The 27,747-nt window shown below is 47.4% G+C and overlaps 1 protein-coding gene across 7 annotated transcripts in view; it reads right to left on the reverse strand.

Annotated features, from left to right (window-relative positions):
- Positions 1-3,913: 3,913 nt before the first annotated feature.
- Positions 3,914-27,747, reverse strand: part of ATG9B (autophagy related 9B) — a 136,048-nt gene continuing 112,214 nt past the window's right edge. For 6 of the 7 annotated variants that reach the window (XM_033932088.1, XM_033932087.1, XM_033932091.1 and 3 more), the window contains 2 exons: positions 16,661-16,826; positions 3,914-6,125 (listed from right to left, as the gene is read on the reverse strand). In XM_033932088.1, the coding sequence (XP_033787979.1) occupies positions 16,681-16,826 (146 nt within the window). In that variant the 3' untranslated portion in view covers positions 3,914-6,125; positions 16,661-16,680. The remainder of the gene's footprint in view (positions 6,126-16,660; positions 16,827-27,747) is intronic. The other variant, XM_033932093.1, reaches the window with a different exon arrangement.

Below are 27,747 nucleotides of genomic sequence, written 5' to 3' on the forward strand. Positions count from 1 at the left end.
AACTCAGGGAAGACTGCACAGGCTCACCACTTCCACCTGCTGAAGACTGAGTGCAGACTGATTGTACTTGGGAGTGCACAGCCCACTTGTACAGCCAAAAGTTTGTGTCTCAAGTCTCCACCTGCTGGTCATGGTGAGTGGTGAGCTATTCCCCATCAGTGAGTTGGGGAGGAGAACCCTTAAAGAAGCCCCAAACTCCTCAAAACCTCCAATTCAACTTCACCCCAATCTCTCTCAAAGACAGTAACGGGCTGTACTCACTGTGTTGCCATGTGCTGTGCCTGTATCAGCTTAAACTATAGCTGGATAGAGGAAAAGCTTTTTCTGCCTCAGACAAGCAAGCAGAATATCTTCAGGTTGTCTTTTACACAGGCTAAACAAGCCTTAAACCCCTCTAGACTCCACACACTTCTTCGGGTGGGGGGGGGGGGGTGCAGCTGGCACCTGCAAGATCTCCTGACCAGTGTGGGGCCTGAAAATAGCCTGCACATACACACTTTGAATGAAACCAGATGAGCAGACTCCTAGGGGCCAAACTCTGGGCTGATCCAAGTGTTAGGGCAGGTTGGTCAGACAGGTACCCTGCAGCAAGAGTGGTCTGCTCAGCTAGCAGCTTCTGAACTCTGAGTCTGCAGGTTTTCCCAGGCAGAGCAGACCCAGGACTACTGGGAAGCTCTAGTCTAAAGTACCCAATGCCTTGAAAAAAAGCTTTAATACTCAAAAATAATAAATATTAAGCAGAGCAGATGAAAAAGACACCTTCTCCTCACTTGCAGAAGGAAAAAAAAACTGGGAAGAGGGCAGTGCCTAGTGATGCAGGGAGGTGGAGTTGAAAATGTAAGATGAAACCTTCTGCATTCCTCGTGAATGAAGATGCACTACCCACAGGTTCAGGACTCATGTGCTCTTTGCACTGAAAATGGCATTACAATTAGTACTATTATTATGGGGGTGGGGTCCAGGGCAGAGCTTGGGCATCCCCAAACAAAAAGGCATTTGGTAGAGACATATACGGGGTCCTTGTGAGGAGCAGCATTCCAGTGGTAGCTTTTGAAATTGACTAATGTGTTTTGGCAGCTCCCTCACACCTCCAGTTGTTAAGTGAATGTGGTTAGATGTGCACATACGTACATATTGTAACTGGCACTAAAGCCTTCCAGCGGGACTCCTCAGTGCCCCTAGTGGTTACAGTTAAAATTGCAAAGAAAAACAGAACCATTGCACACAGTTCCAGGTTTGGTTCTCCAAAAGAAAATTTACTTGTCAGAATGGCAAAATCAAATGTAATTTGCAAAACACAACAGAAAAAGAAACCCAAAGTGAAAACTCTGGGAGAGTTCAGGATTTCCTCTCCCAACTGCCAATAATCCCCTCTGTGGCTTTATTCTCCACAGAACTTCTTGCAACAAGGCTTCCAAAGCCTGCTCCTTAGCAGGTTGAAAATGAGTTCAGTTCTCGGTTCATAGACAACCCCATGAAAGACAAAGGCGTGCGCCGACAACTGAGCGCAAGACGGAAGTGCGCGTTGAAGAAAATTACAGTTTTTAGGGGCTCCGACGGGGGGTTTTGTTGGGAAGCCCCCCCCCAGTGTACTTAATAGAGATCGCGTCAGCGTTGTGGTGGGTTTGGGGGGTTGTAACCCTCCACATTTTACTGTAAACTTAACTTTTTCCCTAAAAACAGGGAAAAAGTGAAGTTTTCAGTAAAATGTGGGGGGTTACAACCCCCCACAACGCCCCCACAACACGGCACGATCTCTATTAAGTAAAGTGGGGGGGTTTAACCCCCCCTTGCCCCCCCCCATTGTAGCCGTAAAAACTGTAATTTTCTGCGGTGCGCGCCTCCACGCTGCGCTCAATTGTCTGCGCGCGCCTTTGTCCCAGCGCACTTTTGACCTGACACCCAGTTCTCTGCTATGCTGCACCAAACACTCCAACAGTTATTTAAATAGCAAAGCCTCCAGCATATCTTTCAACACTGTTGGGTCTAGGGGAGTACCTCAAGTTTGCCTAAAACAGCTTTTCAAAATCCCTCCCAGGTGTTGGCAAACTTCTCCCAACTCAGCTTCTTTCACAAAATGAGCAGAGAATCAAAACAGTGCAGTAACAAAAACCCCACAGTTCAAAGTCAATGTCCCAGACTGACAAAACCACTCAGCCCAAAATAGCAAACAAAAACAAAATTCACAGTTCCTCAGCTCCGGCTTTAAAAATAGTTGCAAAGCCTCTTGCCTTTCCTTGCAGCTTCAACACACACACAGGCTTGTGTGGCTGCTAATGGTGGTGTGGATCCAGCCTCTTCCACACCCAGCACTGCTCTATTTGGGAACAGGCCCATGACTTCCCTCCCAGGAACAAACTACTGGCCTTTCATGGGGAGGAGCCAAGCCCTGCTCTAACTGGGCATGCTCTCACCTGGGTTTCTCTCTGGCTCCCCCGGTGAACACTAAGGAAATCAAAGGGACCAAGGCAGGCACGGAGCCTGACCGGTCACAATATACACCTTTATTCCCAAAGACACATTACCTTTTTAATGTGGAAAAATGTGTGCTGGTTGGTGCATTATTTCCAAAGGGCCTTATTCACTAAGAACATACCCTTTCCACATTGAAACACATCTTTATAAATACAGGTGATTAATACAATGATAGATATGCTTATATCAAACATCAGAGCTAGTGCAAGGTGCCCTAGACCAGCTTTTTACCTCTACTGCCCCTTTGATTCATTTTTATTATTATCTAGACCCCTCACTTTTGAGAGTTTGATTAAACTCTACACCACTCCTCACAGAATAATCTGATAAGCGCATCCTGGATCTTCAGTGGCAGCATAGGAATGTGTATTGCTTCTGGAAAAAAACTTTCCCAGTCTTTCTCAGCTCTGATAGAGCTGATCCGTCTTGTTGCCATCCGATGACACTGTGTGGCTGACTGGAACTTAAGAACATAAGAATTGCCACATTGGATCTGACTGAATTTATTCTACAAGGATTTGCCTTGTATGAAAATGATAGGAGGCTTGCGCCAGAAGACGTATGAGGAGAGACTGGAAGCCCTGAATATGTATATCCTAGAGCAGGGGTGTCCAATGTCGGTCCTCGAGGGCCGCAATCCAGTCAGGTTTTCAGGATTTCCCCAATGAATATGTATGAGATCTATTAGCATACAATGAAAGCAGTGCATGCAAATAGATCTCATGCAAATTCATTGGGGAAATCCTGAAAACCCAACTGGATTGCGGCCCTCGAGGACCGACATTGGACACCCCTGCCCTAGAGGAAAGGAGAGACAGGGGAGATATGATTCAGACGTTCAAATACTTGAAGGGTATTAACGTAGAACAAAATCTTTTCCAGAGAAAAGAAAATGGTAAAACCAGAGGACATAATTTGAGGTTGAGGGGTAGTAGATTCAGGGGCAATGTTAGGAAATTCTACTTTACGGAGAGGGTGGTGGATGCCTGGAATGCGCTCCCGAGAGAGGTGATGGAGAGTAAAACTGTGACTGAGTTCAAAGAAGCGTGGGATGAACACAGAAGATTTAGAATCAGAAAATAATATTAAATATTGAACTAGGCCAGTTACTGGGCAGACTTGTACGGTCTGTGTCTGTGTATGGCCGTTTGGTGGAGGATGGGCAGGGGAGGGCTTCAATGGCTGGGAGGGTGTAGATGGGCTGGAGTAAGTCTTAACAGAGATTTTGGCAGTTGGAACCCAAGCACAGTACCGGGTAAAGCTTTGGATTCTTGCCCACAAATAGCTAAGAAGAAAAAATTGAAATTGAATCAGGTTGGGCAGACTGGATGGACCATTCGGGTCTTTATCTGCCGTCATCTACTATGTTACTATGAAAACCATACATGATTCAAATAACAGAAAGAGCTGAGGGAAATGACAAGGAAAGAGAAAATGATTATATACAAGTCTGTAAACGTTTATTGCAAACTGTACACGTCTCGTCCTTTACAATTTCTCCATACAGATACATTCTCAGTTCAGCCAAGTCATAAAGAGGATGAATTATGTCTCTTTACAATCTCAGTATGCACCACGCACACGATTGATTCTCTTTATAAGCCTGAAATCAGAAACTGAGTCATACAGAAGGCACAGACTGTGCCTCTATAGGAGCGCATCCATGTTACACAGGAGGCACAGATTCGGTCTTTATAGAAGCACATTCACATAATACAGGAAGCACAGGCTGTGCCTCTATATGAGCTTAAGATCCACATATCTTGAGGCAAACAGGAGACATAGACTGTACCTCTTTTAGAACTCTGAAATCTGTAAAAATCAATGTGTAAACATCCCATGATGTATTGTTCATTGTCCGGTGGAATGAGGTCTGACAACAGTACGCACACGTGATCACTATAGGGGTAGTTGTAAGCCTAGCACTTCAGAGTCCATGCACAGTGCTGGCTTCTTGTCCATATAATAGAATTAAGGAAAGTGGGAGGATCGTAATTGCTCACAGGGTCAGACCATCCTATACTCTGAACAAGGGAAAAGGTAATGTTACATTTACTAATAATTTTACTCACAATTATAAGCAGTTGGGGGAGGGCAGTTACTGTGAGGGGGGGGGGGAAGGCAAGAGAACACCTGTAGATACAATGTCTGCATTCTGCCACACCACAGCTCTGCTCTCCCAAGAGACCATGTTAGCCCTGTTTTCCTCCATCATTTCATTTGCTAAGCTGCACCATGCATTTTCTCTTTGGAACAGCATAACTATTTGGCATGGGGGGGGGGTTCTTCTGACAACTAAAGCTCTGTAGGCACTCTCTTGTTTTGAAACGGCCATATACGGAGAGACAGAAAGGGATGGAAAGTCCAGAAACGCAGGGCCTCTGGCTGTGTCTCTGTATATGGCATGTTTTTGCCCATCTTACCACGGTGTGGTAGCTACCTAGGGGACAGGCCTGGAAAGGCACAATCCAAAGCCTGTCACCTGTTTCAGCAGTGCCCTTTAACCAGAATACCTCCAATTTAAGTTTCCAGCACCCAGTGAAGCTGCATTAATGGCACCAAGGTTTATAATTCATCGGCAGGAAGTAGTAGCACTCTTTCTGCGTACAGTCCTTGGGTGTTGGCGCAGCCATAAATTCTACTCTATACATGGTTTTATAAAAACAGTGCTCGAGTCAGTTAACATAAGTGTCATTCCTGGCACATAAGAGCACGCAGGAGTTAATCGTCCATCATCGGCAGCGAGGGGTGGAAGGCTATAACCTCATCCTTTTGTGTGACAACTTGAGACATGTTTAGGCAAAATAAAATATCTTCTCATGATGCCATTCTAGAGTCCAAGAGATTGATACTAACAGAAAGCACAGCTGCATTTTTTTAAACCTCTAATACCCTCTCTCACACGCATATACCTTTCAAGCCTTTACACCAAGGATTTAAATTCCTTGCTTTTTAGTCGTGGAGAGGAGAGACCAAATCAAACTCCAGCCCCCTTCTCAAAATATCTCATTTTGCTCCATGGAAAAGAGAACTTCCACCCCTCATTCCAGGACAACAGCACCGCAAAATTGATGGAGAGACCACCAGTGCAGGTAGATCCTTCTGCAACACGACTGCTTCCTTTCATGCATTTCAGCAGCTTGCATCTCTCCTTCTTTGAACACTGTGCAAATACTTATTGTTTCTGAAATGCAAAATAGCTTATGTTTGTCATTACACTGTAGTAAAAGAAAAAAAAATTAAAGAAAAATCCCTATTACTATGAGGCATCAACAGGATGGCATCCAGTGAGGTATCACTGTCTTTGGCAGTGAGGAGCTGTCCCATCTGTCGCAGTGAGGAGCTCTCCCATCTGTCGCAACAGCCTTAGAACATGCCTGTACACACGCACGCACACATACACACACAAAGCTACAGTCTTCAGCTAACATGATGTCCCACAGATAGCAGCAATTCAAGGAAACAGGAAGGAAGTGGGGGGAAGTGTGTCCCAGCTTCAACCGAGTGCAAGGCCTGGGACTGCGAAAGACCACAAGAGCCCTTCCTGCTTCCCTCGATGCGTCTCTTCTGCACACTTATGCTGCTGAGAAGCTCAGAACGGAAGAAGCCATACAATGTGGCTCTGATCTGATTGTTTCAGTCTCGAGAACCTAAAACCAAGGAGACACAACCATCAGTAAGGAGAAATTAGGTTCTTACCTGCTAATTTACTTTCTTTTAGCTTCTCCAGACCAGTAGAGGTTAATCTTTACGAATGGGTATATATCCAATCATGACCAGCAGGTGGAGACTGAAAACAAAACTGTGGGACAGTATATAATATACTCCCTTCTCTATTTACATCAGTCTGCCGAATAGCCAAGCAGAACCAAGAACTGGAAAACAGAAAGAAAACAATACTCCGAACAGGAGTAACAACTAACATACCCAAATGCTGTTGGAAAATGCAGAGGAGAAATACCAGAAGGAAAATATGTCCCCACAGCTCGCCAACTAAGCCAGCCGAGCCACAGCCGCTGTTCTTTAATTCTCCCCGGCCCTAGAAAAATACTAGAAACCGCAGCAAAAAACAAAAACTGCCCGCGAAACAGCCCCAACAACAACAGACAGGGTGGGGACCTCTACTGGTCTGGAAAAGCTAAAAGAAAGTAAATTAGCAGGTAAGAACCTAATTTCTCCTTCTTTAGCACTCTCCAGACCAGTAGAGGTTAATCTTTACAAATGGGACGTACCAAAGCAGTCCCTCTCATGGGCGGGACCCCCACAGGGCCGATACCAGAACACGCTCACCAAACACCACGTCCCGACGCGCCTGAACATGTACCCGATAATGTCTAACAAAGGAATGCAAGGAGGACCAAACCGCAGCCTTACAAATATCCACTGGAGGCACGAGCGACGACTTAGCCCAAGAAGCTGCCTGACCCCGAGTGGAATGAGCCTTGAGAAACTCCGGAATGGGCTTCTGTCTCAGAAGATAAGCGGAAGCAATCGTCTCCTTGATCCAGCGCGCAATAGTAGCCTTAGAAGCGCCAGCCCCCCGACGAGGACCCGCCAGAAGGACAAAGAGATGATCGGATTTCCAGACTTCTTGGGTCCGCTGCACATAAGAGCGAAGGACCCGACCGACATCCAACTTGCGCAGCTGCCGTTGCTAAGAAGAGCCCTCCCGACTACCCAAGACTGGGAGGACCACCGATTGATTGACATGAAAAGGAGAAACTACTTTCGGCAGAAAGGAAGGAACAGGCCGCAAGACAACCCGCTCCCTAGAAAACTCCAAGAAGGGAGCCCTACAAGAGAAAGCCTGTAGTTCAGAAGCACGCCTAGCGGAAGTAATGGCCACCAAAAAGACCGCCTTCAGAGTAAGGTCCTTCAAAGAACAGCCATCCAACGGCTCGAAAGGCGGGCGCACCAAAACAGAGAGAACCAGATTGAGATCCCAAGAGGGAACAGAGGGCCGTAGGGGGAGGCCTGAGCAACTTGGCCACCCGCAAAAAGCGAATCACATCAGGAATGGCCGACAAACGCTGACCTGTCACCAACCCTCGAAAAGCCGACAGGGCCGCAAGTTGAACCCGGAGAGAAGACCAAGCCAGGCCTCTATCCAGGCCATCCTGCAAGAACTCTAGAATGGTAGGCAGGGAAACGCGAAAAGAGACCACTCCCCACGCCCGGCACCACCCCTCAAAGAGACGCCAAACCCGCACATAAGCCTGAGAGGTAGAAAGCCTCCGGGACCCCAAGAGCGTAGAGATCACCTTATCTGAATATCCCTTCTTACTAAGGCGACCCCTGTCAAGAGCCAAGCCGTAAGACAGAAGGGAAACGGGTTGAACATGGGAATGGGACCCTGCGTCAGAAGATCGTCCAAGAGAGGCAGAGGAAGAGGATCCGCCACCAGATGCCTCACCAGATCCGCGTACCACGGACGTCGAGGCCAATCCGGAGCCACCAGAACCGGATGGTGAACAATGCGAAGAAGTACTCTGCCCACTAATGGCCAAGGAGGGAACACATACAACAGCCCCTCTGTGGGCCATGGTTGGACCAGAGCATACAGACCCTTGGCCAGACTGTCCCTGCGACGACTGAAGAAGCGGGGCACTTTGGCGTTGCCACTCGTGGCCATCCGGTTCAGCAGGAGCCGCCCCCAAGCCTGCACTATCAACTGAAAAGCCACGGAGCCGAGACACCACTCTCCTGGATCCAAGAAGTGACGACTGAGGAAGCCCGCCTGAACATTTTCTACCCCGGCAATGTGAGAGGCCGAGAGGTCCAGAAGATGGAACTCCGCCCAAATCATGAGCCGAGCCACCTCCTGCGCCACCTGAGTGCTCTTGCTGCCCCCCTGACGATTGACATAAGCCACCGCCGTGGCATTGTCCAACAGGACTCTGACCGACTTGCCCAACAAAAGGGAGCGGAAAGCTAACAGCGCCAAACGGACCGTTCTGGTCTCCAACACGTTGATCGACCAGGAGGCCTCCTCCGTGGACCAGGTGCCCTGAGCTGAGTGACCCAAACACTGAGCCCCCCAACCGAGGAGACTCGCATCCGTAAGGAGCACTGTCCACTGCGGGAGATCCAGACCCACCCCTTGAACCAGGTGAGGGGTCTGGAGCCACCAACACAGACTGCAGCGCACCACGCCTTGCAGGGGGACAGGAACATCCAAACCGTGCCTCTGGGGTGACCACCTCTGGAGCAGAGCATACTGAAGAGGACGCATGTGGGCTCGCGCTCACCTCACCACGTCCAGGGACGCCGCCATCGACCCCAGGACTTGGAGGAAATCTCGCGCCCGAGGACACCGGGACGCCAAAAGAAGGCGAATCTGAGATTGCAATTTGCTTACCCGGGCCTCTGGAAGGCAGACCTTCCCCAAGGAGGTGTCTAACAGAACCCCAAGGTATTCCAGATGCTGAGCCGGGACCAACCGACTCTTGGAAAGGTTGACCACCCAGTCCAGCGACCGGAGAAACTCCACCACCCGAGCCGTAACCCGGGAGCTCTCCTGCAACGACTTTGCCCGAATCAACCAGTCGTCCAGGTAGGGGTGCACCAGCAAGGCCGCCGCGACGACCACCATCACCTTGGTGAACGTCCGGGGAGCCGTGGCCAGACCAAAGGGACGCGCACAGAACTGATAGTGCCGACCCAAGATCGCAAAGCGAAGGAAGCGCTGATGAGAGGCCCGAATGGGAACATGCAAGTAGGCCTCCGTCAGATCGAGAGAAGTGAGAAACTCCCCCGGCTGAACCGCCAGAATGACCGACCGCAGAGTTTCCATGCGAAAAGAGGGAATCTTGAGAGCCCTGTTGACCCCCTTCAAATCCAGGATGGGCCGAAAAGTCCCCTCCTTCTTGGGCACCACAAAGTAAATTGAGTACCTGCCGGTGCCCCACTCCGGAGGGGGCACTGGAACTGCCTTGAGATCTAGCAAGCGCTGAAGGGTCTGGCGAAAAGCCTGCGTCTTCCAAGGAGCCTGACATGGAGAGGCTAGGAAAAGGTCCGGCAGAGAGTGGGCAAACTCCAGGACATAACCGTCCCGCACCACCTCCAGGACCCACTGATCGTAAGTGATCTCGGCCCATTTGGGGAAAAATTCGCGCAGCCGGGCCCCCACCGGAACCAAAGGGGGCGCCGGCAAGGAGTCATTGTGCAGGACGGGAAGCAGGGGAACCGGCGGAGGGATTCCCTGCCCCCCGACGGGCCCCCCAAAAGGGCTGCATGCGCTGGAAAAACCGACCCCGGGAAAACCCTGGAGCCAGGAAAGAAGCAGCCCCACGCCCAGGGCGATACTTGCGGAACTCCCGCAAACGCCCCCGGGCAGTGCCACCCCGAGACGCCGGGCGGACACGGTCCTCAGGCAGACGGGGCACCTTTGAGTCCATCAGAGTCTGAAGCAACTTATCTAATTCCTCCCCAAACAAAAAAGACCCCCGGAAGGGAAATTTAGTAAGTTTAGCTTTGGACGCAGCATCCGCCGACCAAGCGCGAAGCCACAAAATACGCCGCGCGGCCACGCCAAAGGCCATAGACTTAGCCGAGATCCGCACCAAGTCATAAAGAGCATCCGAGAGGAACGAGGCAGCCATCTCAATCTTCGCCACCTCCTGATCCACCAAAGACCAGTCATCAGACTCCCGATCCAGGACACGCTCAGCCCACCGAAACATGGCGCGAGCTACCAGCCCCCCACAAATAGCCGCCTGGACCCCAAAGGCAGAGACCTGAAAATTTTGCTTAAGAATGTTCTCCAACTTGCGCTCCTCAGAGTCCTGCAAGGCAGAACCGCCCTCAACAGGCACGGTATGCCGCTTAGAAATCGCCGAGACCACCGCATCTACGACTGGCGACGTTAAAGTAGCCCGATCCCCCTCTGGGATGGGATACAAACGAGCCATGACATGCGCCAAACGAAACGGCGCCTCCGGCGTTTTCCACTGCTCTAGTACAATATCCCGAATATCCTGATGCATGGGAAAAGAGCGGGAAATGGTACGGATCCCCCGAAGCAGAGGGGCCCCCACACGCGGAGTCTCCGGCGGCGCATCCTCAAAACGCAACACCAAAGAAACCTGTTGAATCAGGTCCGGTAGCTCATCTCTCTGAAAAAGGCGCACCACGGACGCCTCTTCGCCGGAGGACAGGAAACCCGACAACCCGCCGCCAGCGGCCGTCCGCTCGAGAGGGTCCTGGAAATCCTCAAAAGGGTCCAGGTCCTCATCCAGACCGACACGCTCCTCAGACCATAAATCCTCGTCCCAAGACACCCGCGGACGCTTGGACGAGGGAGGAGGAGGAGGGGACGCCACAACAGACGAGAGAGGCAAAGCCGCAGGGAGCGCGGAGGAAACCCCACTCCCCGAAACCCCCTGGGCGCATCCGGGACCCCCAGCCGCCTGAAAATAGGCTCTGCACAAAGAAAAAAATAAATCAGGCGAAACCCCCCCCCGGGGATCCCAAGGGACTCCCTGCCACAGCAGGGGACCCAGCAGAAACCTGCCCCTGTTTTTCCAATACAGGGGGAAGGTCACCTGAGGTAGAAGACAAAATGGAGGGGCCAGACTGTGAAAATGGCGACTTTCCCGCCAAAAATGCTCCCTCCATGGCCTGTAGCGGCTGAGAAGCCTGAACAGTCCCAGCCGCTAAAACAGACAAGTCGGCATCAGCTGTCAAAAAATCAGCTGAGAGGGAATCCTTTGGGGAATCCCTCCGTGGGCGGTTGGGGAAGACCGGGCTTCCCCACTGCTCCCATCCGACTCGCGAGGCACCATCGGCGGGGAGCTCTGGGCGCCTGCAGCCGCTGCCGACGGAGCTCCACCACCTCACCGGCCCAAACTACCGAGTTCAGTCCGGCCGCGATTGCCTCGCGGCTGGACCGAATTGTGTCCCACTCCCCCGGAAAAGGGCACAATTGCTCCATACGCGACCTAGCTAGAAACAAAGTGCCAGTTAGATGAAAAAATACTGTAAAAAACAGTAAACTGACAGGGAAGCAACCCTGCAGACCGGCACTACCTCAGGATTTTTTTTTTTTTTTAACAGAACAGACTCCACAGGCTCTCGAAGCAATATGCCTTGCTTGATTTAGGGGGCAAGGCTTACTGCTGAAGCTCCTCTAAAAAAATGTGGGGAGGTGGAGGAAGTGGGGGGAGGGACCCCGCTCGAGACCTGCCGGGTTTGACATCCCCGAGGTCGGACGGACCCCCAAACAGGGCCCGCCCAAGCTCCGTCCGGCCAAAAACAGGGACTAGAAACCCCCTAAACAAATTCCAACAGCCCTACCAAGGGAGATGGGTACAGATCACTCAACACCTGCTGGAGACTGAAAGAAGACTGAGGTAAATAGAGAAGGGAGTATATTATATACTGTCCCACAGTTTTGTTTTCAGTCTCCACCTGCTGGTCATGATTGGATATATACCCATTTGTAAAGATTAACCTCTACTGGTCTGGAGAGTGCTAAAGAATGAAAAGCTTTTATCAAAGATCTATAATTTTCCCTCCAATTTCTCACTGCCCACACTCCTAGCAGGGTTGGGTATCACCCTCCCTCTCAATCTGTTATCCCTCTAGGCCTGGAATAGGCAGACTGGAGGGGAATTCCCATCATCCTTCCCAGCCTGTACAAATGATCCCTTTGTAGCTGTGGCAGGGAAATAGAGAAAGTGGGATCCTTCACCCTCTATCACTCTTCCCCATTCATATGACTTGTTGTACCTCTAATCCTGCAAACATTGCTCCCACCCACCTCAGTATACTCAGAACTTGTATTAAAGCATTTCAGATCGTAGGAGAAGGCTCTGAACAGAAGCAGCATTCTCACTAACAGGTTGGCTGGCATTAGGAAGTGGCCCTGTGCATAGAGTTGGGGTGTTTTTTTTTTAAAAATAAATCTTTATTGAGTTTCAAAACCAACTAAAATGCAATACAGTATCTATGCAAATAATATTAATCATATATGCATTTATAATCAATCAAAATCCATAAAACAATAAAAAAACCCACCCAACCAACATTTCATAAGGGAATAGAACCATACAAAGAAATACCCCCTCCCGCTCTCCCCCTGCATAGAGTTGTTATGAATGAAGGGAATAGGAGAAAAAAGGACTAAGTTCAGAAGCAAAGTTGTTACTTGGCAGACCAGACAGACCATGCAAATCTATCTGCCATCATATGTTATTAAGATGAAGATGATCCTAGAGCCAAGGCAGTCCAAAGAAGGGTTGCCAAAATTCCTATGGGACTTAAGGACCAAAATAATGTAGAGGAAACATGTAATAGAGACACTTATAAAAAGGCATTAATAAAATACAAAAAGTATGCACTTTCCAGTAGAAAGTAGGTCTAGAACAAAAAAGCACAAGGATAAAAGGATCAGAAATATTTCTTCATAGAAAGGATAACAGGTGCATGATAATACTCTCTCAATGGAGATGGTAGAAGCAAAAATAGTGTCATCAAGGAGAGAGAGGGATGCCACCCTCCACGGCAGCTCTGCAGCGGCTCAATCAAACAAATGTGATATCCACAGAAATCAGCAGCTTTGTGAGAGTGTCAAGATGCACCGGTGTGAAGGTGCCAGAAACGACAGCAAAGAACAGAATGATGAATTTTTCTGATATGGATTTTAACAGAATATTAAGTGTTGTATCTGAGTTTAAAATGTTATATATGCTGTTGCACTTATTGTAAGTTTTTAAAAATGAATAAAGAATTGGAAAACAAAAAAACTTCACTTACTTGGTGCAACTAAGAAGGCAAATGACATTGCAAAGCAACAGAAATGGAAATGGAGAAGGACACTTTAGGAAAGACTGAGATGTTGAGAGGTGAGTTGCAGGTCTGACTCAGGGCGATCTGAAAGGGCACTTAAATCTTCATTAGAGCAGAGCTATGATCAGACATTAACTAAGTGGGAAGAAGAGTTGGAGAGGTCAAAGGGAAGCTAGAAGAGCATGAAGAACTGGTTGAGATCATGCGGATGTGGATGGCAGACCTTGAGCAAAGCCATCTGCAACTTCAAGTTGCAAGATCCTAAAAATAGATCCAGATGCTGTAAGAGAGTAGTGATTTCAGTGACAGCATGGACGCTGTTAAAAAAACTGGGCTAAGTAATCTTAAACGCTAGTTCAGAGATACAAGGGGCACTCTATAATTGATCTACCTGAGTATGAAAGAAAGTAGCAAGTGTGCTGAAACAAGTCTGTGCATGTTGTGACATGTCTCACGGTTACTCATGCACAGTTGCAGCTCAGTGTGAGTCTAATATTCCAAGAGACAGGAGGTCAGGAGAGTCCTTGTGCAAATTAAGGAAGAAACTGCTAGATTTGGAGCACTGTTCAGTGATAAAAATCTCACAAAAAAAGGGAAAATGCATGACTGCAGTTTATGGTGAGTCTGCAAGTAGTTTAAGTGGGATAGAGTCCATTGAAGATATAAACATAGAAAACAGAAACATAGAAGATGACGGCAGAAAAGGGCTACAGCCCATCAAGTCTGCCCACTCTGCTTACCCACCCCCTGTCTATGCCCTAATGACCCAATTTCCTTATCTTGACCCTCGTAGGGATCCCACATGGGTATCCCATTTATTCTTAAAGTCTGCCTCGATCACCTGCACTGGAAGCTTGTTCCAATGATCAACCACTCTCTCTGTGAAGAAATACTTTCTGGTGTCGCCATGAAATTTTCCGCCCCTGAGTTTGAGCGGGTGCCCTCTTGTGGCCGAGGGTCCCTTGAGAAAGAAAATATCATCTTCCACTTCGACACGTCCCGTGAGGTACTTAAATGTTTCGATCATGTCTCCCCTCTCCCTACGTTCCTCGAGAGTGTAGAGCTGCAATTTGTTCAGTCTCTCTTCGTACGAGAGACCCTTGAGCCCCGAGATCATCCTGGTGGCCGTCCGCTGAACCGATTCAATTCTGCGCACATCTTTACTGTAATGTGGCCTCCAGAATTGCACACAGTACTCCAGATGAGGTCTCACCATGGCCCTGTACAACGGCATTATGAACCTCACACTGGACGGCCTGTAAAAGCAACTTCCACACAAATGTGCACAAAAGTTGAGGATTTAATTTTGTCAGACAGATGAATTAAGGTTTCCCAAATAGCTGAAGAAATGGGCTTCTCAGCAGGTACAGTTTGGAAAATAATTCATGAAAAGTTGGGCATCTCCAAGATTAGTGCAAGATGGGTTCCAAGAATGCTGATGCCATATCAAAAGGCCCCGAGGCTCCAGTGCTGTCAGGAGAACATGAAGATGCTCCATGAAGACCAAGTGATTTTTTTTCATCATTTGGTGACTGGAGATAAGACTTGGGTCTATCAGAGATCCTGAGTCCAAAATGGAGTCAATGCAGTAGAAGTACAAGTCATCCCCCACCCCAAAAAAGTTCAAGACAGAAAAATCTGCAGGCAAAGTCATGGCAACTGTCTTAAGAACATAAGAATAGCCTTACTGGGTCAGACCATCTTCACAGAGGCCAATCCAAGTCACAAGTACCTGGCAAAATGATGAAGAACTTTTGCTTCTGGAGTTCATGCCACACAAGACAACCATAACTGAGGAGTATTACGCCAACACAATGATCACTTTGCTGGAATAAATTTTTGAAAAAAGATGAGGAAAACTCTACCCCCCAAAAAGTTTGATTAACACTGCAGCTTTTTGTGACTTAACACTTCTTTGCACCAGGTACAAAATAAGTACCACTCTAAAATATGTAAATTGATTTGATTGCGACTAACCACACAGAAAAAGCGGTATAGCAAGTCCCATACTTTTGGATGTTACTCCTGCAACATTAAAGAGGTAAAGAGAGTTCCACCTGGAAGCTGAGGGATGAAAATAGAGATATAAAAATAGCTATTCACCATTAGCAGTGTGACCACTAGAGCACTATCCATGGGTAGTAGCTGTACAAGATTGGAAGGATGACAGAATTAAAGGGATATCAGTCCCCGAGAGTTGGAAGAGAGAGTAGCACAAGGACAGCTATTATAGAAACAAGTAAAGAACAATGGGAAAAGATTACACGGCACTCATGATTTGAGGGACTGCATAAAAGAGCAAGGAACTGAGCCTCAATAAAGGATGCCCGCAGTGACTCCATCTGGACATCTACAGTATACTGGAGTAATAATAAGCCTGAATGAGTTTAATGGGATGCGGGCCATTTGGGAGGGAGGTATGGTGAACTTCATAGAAAGTATATTGCAGCTTGTAAAATTTGCACTGTGTAAGGTACACACATATCTACAGAATAGGGCTTAAATCAAATAGGTTTCATTATTCTAATCATTTAGGCGTGTAATTAGGTTGTAAATGTTAGCATCCACTTTGCAGAAGCACCCCTAATACACTGCATGGTGTCTTTAAAAGACCTGCAATGAAGGGACAGCACTGTGGATCCTCCAGCTTGGCACAAGTTTTGGCTGAAGCTTCGATGCCAAAAGTGCAGACATCTTTGACGGTCATGCAGGTCAGATCATAAAGAAACTCCTTAGCTGACTCTAGTGACGGCAAAAGCGAACGACTTAAGTAACTAAATATGTATACTTTGGATTTGTGATCAACCCTTACAAGCACCAGTTCTGAAAATCCATACCACACACTGGGGCTCATTTTCAAAGCACTCAGATGCACAAAATACCATAACTAACCATGGTATTTTGTGTGTTTAAATGCTTTGAAAATGAGCCCCATTGTCTTGCTGCACAGCCTATATATTTTAAAGCTACTGGGGACTTTTGGGGGGCATCAATGCCAGAAACAAATAGCCACAGTGAAATCAAACAACTTAATTTTAACAAGCAAAGCCCTAATGAATCACCACACAGCAAAGAACCTAAGTAAAAGAATGTGAAAGTGACAAAGACAATAAACCCCTTGTAGAAAAACAAAGATTGAAGAGGCCCCTGTGGGAAGTGAGTCACAAAAAGCTTTTACCATTTGTTCTAAGCTATAGAAGACATTTCCTGCCTCAGCACCACAGTCTAAGGCCACTCACTTGTGAGAATTCTCAATTTCGTTTGTTCTCAGAGAAACAAGAGAACAAATATGGAAGGGAATGAGGGAAGACAGATTTCTCTGGGGTTCTTCACCTGCCTTCCCATTCTCGGTTTCCATGCTAAGAGGTTGCATTCCCATCACTCTCAGTACACTTACAAGGAGTGCAGAAAGGCACACTAGCTGCTGCTGTCTGAGGCCTGGCTCAAACATGCAACTTGAACAGGATTCCTCAGGTGCTGTTCCTGCTCTTCTTCCTCCTCCCATCCTCCCAGCTGGAGTCCTCGGTATCCAGCTGTAGCTGCCCGCAATCCAGCGCTCAAAGCTGAAAAAAGAAAACAGTTTGTTTTATTACTGGCTCCTAGGTTTTATCCCATAGCTTGCGTGTCAAGTCTCATGCAGAAATTTAAAAAACTTCAAATCATTCTCTTCTAGAACATAAGAACATAAGAAGCGCCATCTCCGGATCAGACCTTCGGTCCATCAAGTCCGGCGATCCGCACACGCGGAGGCCCTGCTAGGTATACACCTGGCTTATTTTATAGCCAACCATATCTTTATATGCCTCTCTCAAGGAGATATGCATCTAGTTTGCTTTTGAAGCCTAGGACTGTCGATTCCGCAATAATCTCCCCTGGGAGAGTATTCCAGATGTCAACCACTCTCTGTGTGAAGCAGAACTTCCTGATATTAGTCCTGAACTTGCCCCCCCTTAGCTTCATTTCATGTCCTCTTGTCCGTGTCAAATTGGACAATGTAAATAATCTTCTCTGCTCTATTTTGTCGATTCCTTTCAGTATTTTGAAGGTCTCGATCATATCCCCACGCAGTCTCCTTTTCTCAAGGGAGAACAATCCCAGTGTTTTAAGTCGATCCTCATATTCCAGTTTCTCCATACCCTTCACTAGTTTAGTTGCTCGTCTCTGCACCCTCTCCAGCAGTTTTATATCCTTCTTTAGGTAGGGAGACCAATGTTGGACGCAGTATTCCAAGTGGGGTCTGACCATTGCCCTATAAAGCAGCATTATAACTTTCTCCGATCTACTCGAGATTCCTTTCTTTATCATGCCCAACATTCTATTTGCCTTATTTGCCGCTGCCGCGCATTGTGCCGACGGCTTCAGGGTCCTATCTATCAGTACACCCAGATCCCTTTCTTGTTCACTTTTTCCCAGAGTTGCACCTGACATTCTGTACTCGTATTCCTTATTTTTACTGCCTAAATGCATTACCTTGCATTTCTCCACGTTGAACTTCATCTGCCATTTCTCCGCCCATTTTTCTAACCGACACAAATCGCTCTGGAGTTCCTCACTGTCCTCCTGCGATCTGATTGCCCGGCAGAGTTTTGTGTCGTCTGCAAACTTGATGATCTCACTGGATGTTCCGTTTTCCAGGTCATTGATATAAATATTAAAAAGGATCGGCCCAAGTACCGAGCCCTGGGGTACACCACTAGTCACTTTCTCCCAGTCAGAGAACTTCCCATTTATGCCCACTCTCTGCTTCCTGTTTTCCAGCCATTTGCCTATCCATCTTAGTATATCTCCCTCTATGCCATGGCTTTGTAGTTTCCTAAGAAGTCTTTTGTGTGGAACTTTGTCAAATGCTTTCTGGAAGTCCAAGTATATTATGTCCACCGGCTTTCCACTATCAATTTGCTTGTTCACGGTCTCAAAGAATTGGAGTAAATTCGTCAAACACGATTTCCCTTTCCTGAATCCATGTTGACTGGGTTTCATCAAGTCGTGTGTGTCCAAGTGCTGAACTATGCTATCCTTGATCAGTGATTCAATCATCTTGCCGGGGACAGATGTAAGACTCACAGGTCTATAGTTGCCCGGTTCTCCTCTCGATCCTTTTTTGAAAATTGGCGTGACGTTCGCTTTCCTCCAGTCGTCTGGTATCTGACCAGTTCTGATTGACAGGTTTGCAAGTTTTTGCAGTAACTCTCCGATTTCGACCTTCAATTCCTTCAAGACTCTCGGGTGAATTTCATCCGGTCCAGGGGATTTGTCACTTTTAAGTTTGTCGATCTGGTAGTATATCTGATCTAAGTTCACTTCAACTGTGGTGAGGCTGTCCTTTATTTCTCCTGTAAACAGTTTCTCCACTTCAGGTATTGTTGAGGTGTCCTCCTTCGTAAAGACGGACGCAAAGAAGGAATTTAGTTTGTCTGCGATTTGTTTATCTTCCTTGATGTACCCTTTTCTTCCCTTGTCGTCCAGGGGTCCCACTGCCTCTTTTGCAGGTTTTTTCCCTTTCACGTATCTAAAGAAGGGCTTGAAGTTTTTGGCCTCCTGGGCTATTTTTTCCTCATAGTCCTGTTTTGCATCCCTCACCGCCTTGTGACATTTCTTCTGTTCATCTTTATGTTTGTTCCAGGCTTCGGTTGTCTTCGTGCATTTCCATTTTTTGAAAGAGTCCTTCTTTTCTTTTATGGCTTCCTTCACCTGTATGGTAAGCCATGCCGGTTCTCCTTTGCCTTTAGTTCTCCGATCTTTGGAAATCCTCGGAATGTAGAGATCTTGTGCTTCTGCAATAGTATTTTTCAATAGGCACCATGCCTGGTCTACTGTTTCAAGTTTGTCCACCATCTTCTCGAGTCGTTTTGTTACCATGGCTCTCATGCAATCGTATTTACCCTTTTTAAAGTTTAAGGTGGTGGTTAAGGTTTTGGCATGTTTCCCTTTCCCGATGTCAAGTTTAAAGTTGATTACATTGTGATCACTCGTTCCCAGTGGAACCATGACTTCTACTTCTGTTATCGGTCCGGTGAGACCATTTAGGACCAAGTCCAAGGTGGCGTCGCCTCTTGTCGGCTCTTTTACCATTTGCTCCAGGAAGCAATCCCCTAGCACCTCCAGGAACTTGGCCTCCTTGCCGCAGTTGGAGGCTCCTAGTTTCCAGTCTATTCCTGGGAAATTGAAGTCTCCCAATATAACTACATTGCCTGTCTTGCATACTTGTTTGATTTCCTCCATCATTTCTGAGTCAGTGACCTCCGCCTGTCCTGGGGGACGATAGTAAAGGCCAATTTTTGTATCTGCGCCATTGTGACCAGGAATTTTGATCCAGAGGGACTCCAGCTTCTCTTTCCTGTCTGTTGTAATCATTCCAACAGAATCTATTCCTTCCTTAACATATAGGGCAATACCTCCACCTTTCTGCCCTTCTCGATCCCTTCTATATAGTTTGTATCCCTGTAGTACTGTGTCCCATTTGTTTTCTTCATTCCACCATGTTTCTGTTATGCCAATGATATCCATGTTCTCATGTCTTGCTATCGTCTCTAGTTCTCCCATTTTGTTTCCTAGACTTCTAGCATTTGTATACATACATCTAAGTTCCCTTCGTGTTACCTTTTTGGACCTTCTACTCTTGGCTGTCCTTACAGTTTCATTTACGGTATCCTTTACTGCTCCTGTGTTATCTCCCATGTTTGCTGTGTGGTCATCCCCTCCTGTGTCTGAGTTGTCCCTTCCTGCTTGTTCTCCTTTGTTGGCTGTGAGGTCGACCTCTCTTGTGTATGAGTAGTAGTCCTTTGTTCCTACGTCGGGGCATCCTGTTGTCCGTGCCATCGACCGGTGGTCGACTGTCGGCTTTCCCCTGTTCTTCAGTTTAAAGCCTTCTCTATTGCTTTCTTCATGTTGCCTGCCAAAACTCTTGCTCCTTCCTTGTTGAGGTGTAGTCCATCCCTTCTGTAGTACTTGCTTTTTCCCCAGAACGCCGTCCAGTTGCGCACGAAGTCGAAGCCTTTGTCTTCGCACCATCGTCTCATCCAGGCGTTGATCGCTTGCAATTCCCCTTGTCTCTTTCCATCTGCTCTTGGTACAGGGAGGATTTCAGAGAAGGCCACCTTCACCTCCCTGATCTTCAGTTGTCTTCCGAGTGAGCGGAGCTGGCCCTTCATCTCTTCCCTGTCATACTTCCGCCCGCTCACATCATTTGTTCCTACGTGGATAAGCACAGCGGTGTCCACTCCCCGTGCGCCATCTATGATCCTGGAGATCCTGTTGGTCACATCCTTTACTCTTGCTCCAGGCAGACAGGTGACTACTCTGTCCTCTCTTCCTCCTGCGGTGTGGCTGTCCACGTGTCGTATAATGGAGTCGCCTACGATGATCCCCATCTTCTTTATTCGGGAGTTCCTTGGGGGGCGTAGGTCCATGTCCTTGGAGTAGGGCCTGTCATCTTCCTCCAATGATACTCTTGAAATTGTTTCCTGTTCTTTGGGTGGGGGGACATCTTCCTGTGCTCTCACTATTCCTCCTGGTGTGCGGTTGTCTCCTACCTCGTCTTCATTTTCTTCTGTGTTTGCATGGGTGTCTTCTCTCCTCACTTGGGTTTCCTGAGTACAGTTTTCCAGCCCTGGGATCTCTACGTGGTGCTGATGGGCTTCCTCTATGAACATTTCTAGATCCTTGACCTCGTCGTTTGGGCTATGCTCCACTAGAATCTTCTCCTGTGCTCGGATTCTGTCTTCAAGTTCCATCACTGTTCCCTCCAATAGTCTTACCTGACATTTCAAGCTATCCATCTCCATGCATCGATCGCAAATGTATGCCTGGATCCCCGAAGGGAGGTAGTCATACATATTGCAGTCGATACAGAAGACAGGAAAGCTCATCTTCTGACTTCCTTGGGCTTCCATTTCGTGCTTCACTCGTGGGTTGTCTGAGTGATTTGTTGTGACCTACTGCTGCTCTTTTTCCTACTGATCCTACCTCCCCCTTACCTTCTGACTTCCTGACTGCAGTCTTCCTATTTGAGTGAGTCTGTTTGTGTTACAGTGCCTGTGCCTTTGTGTGCTTGTGTCCCTTACCTGCTGCTTCCTTGTGTTTCTTGCCTTGTTGTCTCTCTCGTGTGTGCTGTCTCTGCTCTACCTCACCTTGATTGTATGTGCGGGTTGGTTTCTTTTGTGTCTGTCTCTTCCTTATCTTCTGTGCTTGTCGGTTCCTTACCGGTCTGTTCTCCTCTGGTGTTCTTGAGAGTAGCGCTCGTCCCTTGCAAGGCCCTTCGCAAAGGCGCTCTCGCTAAGGCGAGCGCCTTTACCGCGCGCCTTCGCCGCGCGCCGAACGGCTGGGCGCCGTTGGCTCCTCCCCTTTTCAAGGGGGAGTCCGGCGCTGCCTGTGACGCGTGGGGGGGGGGGAGCGAACTCTCGCCGCTACCCCGAGCCTACTGTCCTCCTACTTCCTTCTTCACAGGTATTAATCCCTCCTATATGTAACTATAGAAAATCACAAAACTCTCTGTTGGTGGATCAGCAGCTTGTAAGATGCGGAGAAATTAGGCTCTTACCTGCTGATTTTCTTTCTTTTAGTCCCTCCAGACCAGCACAGACAGATGGGTTTACACTCCTCTGCCAGCAGGTGGAGACAGAACACCTTGACTTTTGGCAGTAGTACATGTGGGCTGTGTAGTCCCATCTACAATCTGTCTCACGAATATCCAAGCAGGAACTAACTAAGAACTTAAGAACTGTGAACTATAAACACTACAACTCCATTCTCATATGGAGAAGACAAATTAGTTGTCCAGATTGAACACTGAAACATTGTTAGATACTGACTAGAACCAAAAAAAACCCTTCAAAAGTGTCCCCACAGTTTGCCAGCTAAACCAGACTAACCAAACACTGCTGCTCCTACTACACTCCCCAAAACCATGAAAAGATACTGCAGAAAAAATGACTAAAACGAGTAAAACGAAAGGGCAGGTTCTGTGTTGGTCTGGAGGGACTAAAAGAAAGAAAATTAGCAGGTAAGAACCTAATTTCTCCTTCTTTATCATCCCTCCAGACCGGTACAAACAGATGGGATGTACCAAAGCAGTACACATCACAGGTGAGACCCCTGAAGGGCTGCCACAAGGACACACCCACCAAACATCGCGTCCTGATGTGCCTGAACGTCCACGCAGTAGTGACGAACAAAAGAGAGAAGACCAAACTGCAACCTTACAGATATCCACCAGGGACACAAGAGAACTCTCAGCCCAAGAAGCTGCCTGAACCTAAGTAGAATGAGCTTTGAGAAAAGCCGGAACAGGTTTCTTCTGAAGAAGGTACGCCGAAGTGATAGCCTCCTTGATCCAGCGCGCAATCGTAGCTTTAGAACATAAGAACTGCCATCACCGGATCAGACCCTGGGTCCATCAAGTTCGGTGATCCACTCACGCGGAGGCCCAGCCAGGTGTGGCCTGGCGAAAACTTAGTCACCGGTATCCCTCTATTTGCCTTCCGAGGAGATGTGCATCTAACTTGCCCTTAAATCCTAGAATGGTGGGTTCCGCAGCAATCTCCACCGGGAGAGCGTTCCAGGTGTCCACCACCCGCTGTGTGAAGCACAACTTTCTGGCATTTGTCCTGGGCTTATCTCCCCTCAGTTTCAGTCCATGACCTCTTGTCCTAGTCACATTTGACATCGTAAATAACTTTTTGTCCTGCTCTATCTTGTCGATTCCTTTTATTATTTTAAAAGTCTCAATCATATCCCCTCGCAGTCTCCTCTTCTCAAGGGAGAACAGTCCCAGTTTTCCAAGCCATTCTTCGTAGCTCAAGTTCTCCATACCTTTTACCAGCTTTGTTGCTCGTCTCTGCACTCTCTCGAGCTGTTTTATATCCTTCTTTAGATAGGGAGACCAGTGTTGGACACAGTATTCCAAGTGTGGTCTGACCAATGCTCTATAAAGCGGCGTTATAACACCCTCCGATCTTCTTGTGATTCCCTTCTTTATCATGCCCAACATTCTATTTGCCTTCTTTGCCGCCGCTGCACATTGTGCTGATGGTTTCAGGGTCCTATCTATCAGTACCCCCAGGTCCTTTTCTCGCTCACTCTTACTCAGAGTTGCGCCTGACATGGTGTACTCATGCTCCTTGTTCTTTCTGCCTAAATGCATCACTTTGCACTTTTCCACATTAAATTTCTTCTGCCATTTCTCTGTCCATCTCTCCAAATGGCTCAAGTCTCTCTGTAGTTCCTCGCTGTCCTTTTGTGATCTGATTGTCCGACATAGCTTTGTATCGTCTGCAAATTTGATGATATCACTAGACGTTCCTTCTTCTAGGTCGTCGATGAAAATATTAAATAAGATGGGCCCAAGAACCGAACCCTGGGGCACACCGCTTGTCACTTTCTCCCAGTCTGAGAGCTTCCCATTTATGCCTACCCTCTGCATTCTGTCTTCTAGCCATTTGCCTATCCACCTTAGTATGTCTCCCTCTATTCCGTGGCTTTGTAATTTCCTGAGAAGTCTTTCGTGTGGAACTTTGTTGAACGCTTTCTGGAAGTCTAGGTATATTATGTCTACTGGTTCCCCGTTATCGATAGATTTGTTTACAGTTTCAAAGAATTGTAGTAAATTTGTCAAACATGACTTCCCTTTCCTGAAGCCGTGTTGACTGCCTCTCATCAGGTCGTGTGTATCCAAGTGCCGGATTATGCTATCTTTAATCAGTGCTTCAACCATCTTTCCAGGGACAGACGTAAGACTCACCGGTCTGTAGTTGCCCGGCTCTCCTCTTGACCCTTTTTTTGAAAATTGAGGCGACGTTCGCTATCTTCCAGTCGTCCAATATCTGTCCAGTTTTGATTGACAGGTTGGCAAGGTTTTGCAGTAGTTCACCGATTTCCACCTTCAGCTCCTTTAATACTCTCGGGTGAATTCCATCCAGTCCAGTTATCAGGACTTGTCGCTTTTAGGTTTGTCGATCTGGTAGTATATCTGGTCCAAATCCACTTCTAATGTGGTGAGGCTGTCCTCTATTTCTCCCTTGAACACTTTCACTGTTTCAGGTATTGATGTAATGTCCTCCTTCGTAAAGACAGACGCAAAGAAGGAGTTCAGTCTGTCTGCAATTTGTTTGTCTTCTTTGATGCACCCTTTTCTTCCCTGGTCGTCCAGTGGACCCACTGCCTCCTTTGCAGGTTTTTTCCGTTTTACGTATCTATAAAAGGGCTTGAAGTTTTTGGCCTCTTGCGCTAATTTTTCCTCGTAGACCTTTTTAGCATCCTTCACCACCTTGTGACATTTCTTCTGGTCTTTTTTGTGGCTGTTCCAAGCTTCGGTAATTTGTTCGCGTTTCCATTTTTTAAAGGAGTCCTTCTTTTCTCTTACAGCATCCTTCACCTCTTTAGTAAGCCATGCCTGTTCTCCCTTGCTTTTATTTTTCCGTCCTTTGGATATCTGCGGAATATAGAAATTTTGTGCTTCTGTGATAGTATTTTTCAGTAGGGACCATGCCTGATCCACCGATTTAATTGCATTCATCCTTTTCTTAAGCCATTTTTTTACCATGGCTCTCATGCTATCGTATCTTCCTTTTTTAAAGTTGAGTGTTGTGGTTGAGGTTTTGATGCGTTTCCCCTTCCCGATGTCGAGTTTAAAGTTGATCATGTTGTGATCGCTCGTTCCTAGTGGGACCGTGACTTCTACTTCTTTAGTCTGACCAGTAATGCCATTTAGTACCAAGTCCAGGGTGGCATTCCCTCTCGTCGGCTCTGCCACCATTTGATCTAGGAAGCAGTCCCCTACCATTTCCAGGAACTTTGTTTCTTTGCTGCAATTTGAGGTTCCCAGGTTCCAATCTATCCCTGGAAAGTTAAAGTCTCCCATGATCATTACATTGCTTGTTTTACATCCTTGTTTGATTTCCTCTATCATTTCTGAGTCTGTCTCCTCCGACTGTCCTGGCGGCCGATAATAAAGGCCAATTTTTGTGTCTGTACCATTGTGTCTAGGAAGCTTAATCCAGAGGGACTCCAGCTTCTCGTTACCCTCTGTCTTCATCTCTCTAACAGATTCTATTCCTTCTTGAACATATAGGGCAATACCGCCTCCTTTTTGTCCTGTTCTGTTTCTTCTGTATAGCTTGTATCCCTGCAGTACTGTATCCCATTCATTTTCATCATTCCACCATGTTTCTGTTATGCCAATGATTTCTAGTTCGTCGCATCTTGCTATTGTCTCCAACTCTCCCATTTTGTTTCTCAAGCTCCTAGCATTCGTGTACATGCATTTAAATTCTCTTCGTGAACCCTTCATGAGCTTTCCGAGCTTTGCATTCCCTGCAGTGTATTTCATGGTATCTGTCTGTGCTCCTACGTTCTCTCCCTCATTGTCTTCATGCTTTTCTCTTCCTATGCCTGGGTAGTTGTTTGTAGTTCCTTCTTCGAGGCATTTCATTGAACGGGCCATCGACTGGTGGTCGACTGTCGGCTTTCCCCTGACCTTTAGTTTAAAGTCTTCTCAATGGCCCTCTTCATGTTACCTGCCAATACTCTTTCTCCTTCTTTGGTGAGGTGTAATCCGTCTTTTCTGTAATATCTGCTTCTTCCCCAAAACGCCGTCCAGTTGCGCACGAAGTCAAAACCTTCTTCGCACCATCTTCTCATCCAAGCGTTGATTTCTCGCAGTTCCTCTTGCCTGTTTTCGTCCGCTCTTGGTACCGGGAGGATCTCTGAGAAGGCACTGTCTCCGTTATCAGGACCTGCTAGAAGAAAAAGATGATCCGACAGACAGAACTCCTGAGTCCGCTGGACGTAAGCGTGAAGAACCCTATGGACATCCAACTTGCACAACTGCCTCTGCTCCAAAGAGCTCTCCCAACTACCCAAGACTGGAAGGGAAACCAACGTGACGTTGACGTGAAAAGGAGAAATGACCTTAGGAAGAAAGGAGGGAACCGGCCGCAGCAAGACCCGCTCCCTAGGAAGGAAAGCCTACACGAAAAGGCCTGCAGTTTGGAAGCACGTCTCGTAGAAGTAATGGCCACCAGGTACACAGCCTTGAGAGCAAGGTCCTTCAATGCGCAGGGGCCAAGAGGCTCAAAAGGAGAATGAACGAGCACTGAAAGAACAAGATTGAGATCTCAGATCAGAACTGAAGGACGAACTGGAGGCCGTAGCAATTTCACTGCTCTCAAGAAATGAATCACATCCGAAGAAGAAGCCAAACGTCAACCGCACAACAGACCATGAAAAGAAGACAAGGCCGCAACCTGAACCTTTAGGGAGGACCAGGCAAGGCCCTGCTCCAGGCCATCCTGCAAAAACTCCAAGATGTGAGGCAAAGACGTGCAAAGGGGAACACCACATCACAAGTGGAACGCCACTCCTCAAAGAGACGATAAATGTATACATAGACCCGAGAGGTGGAAAATTTCCAAGAGCCCAAAAGGATAGAGATCACCTTATCAGAATATCCTTTTTTGCTTAGCGGGTCCCTTTCAAGAGCCAAGCTGTAAGACAAAAGGGGCCTAGATCGAACATGGGAATGGGACCCTGAGTCAGAAGGTCAGGCAAGAGGAGTAGAGGAAGAGGATTGGCCACAAGAAGACGAACCAGATCCGTATACTATGGGCGCCTGGGCCAGTCCAGAGCCACCAGGATCACACGGCCTGCATGTTGAGCAATACAAAGAACTCTGCCCACCAGTAGCCATAGAGGAAAGACATACAACAGGCTGTCCGTTGGCCTGGTAATCCCTGCGCCAACTGAAGAACCTCGGCAACCTGGCATTGACACTCGTAGTCATGAGATCCATGATTGGACGGCCCCACAACCAAACTATCAGATCAAAGGCTTCCATCCTGAGACACCACTACCCGGGATTCAGCACATGCCAACTGAGGAAGTCCGCCTAGACACTGTCCACCCCCACTATATGAGAAGCCGAGATGTCCAGAAGATGAGCCTCTGCCCACTCCATGAGCTGTCTCCTGTGCTACCAGATGACTCTTGGTTCTCCCCTGACAATTGCCCCTATATATCTCCATGGTGAAACCTCATTTGGAGTATTGCGTTCAATTCTGGTCTCCTTATCTCAAGAAAGATATAGTGGTGCTAGAAAAGGTTCAAAGAAGAGTGACCAAGATGGTAAAGGGGATGGAACTCCTCTCGTATGAGGAAAGACTAAAATGGTTAGGGCTCTTCAACTTGAAAAAGAGACGGCTGAGGAGAGATATGATTGAAGTCTACAAAATCTTGAGTGGAGTAGAACGGGTACAAATGGATCGATGTTTCGCTCCGTCAAAAATTACAAAGACTAGGGGACTCTCAATGAAGTTACACGGAAATACTTTTAAAACCAATAGGAGGAAATTTTTTTTCACTCAGAGAAGAGTTAAGCTCTGGAACACGTTGCCAGAGGATGTGGTAAGAGCGGATAGCGTAGCTGGTTTTAAGAAAGGTTTGGACAAGTTCCTGGAGGAAAAGTCCATAGTCTGTTATTGAAAAAGACAT

Source organism: Geotrypetes seraphini, chromosome 2, assembly GCF_902459505.1.
Source record: "Geotrypetes seraphini chromosome 2, aGeoSer1.1, whole genome shotgun sequence".
NCBI lineage: Eukaryota > Metazoa > Chordata > Amphibia > Gymnophiona > Dermophiidae > Geotrypetes > Geotrypetes seraphini.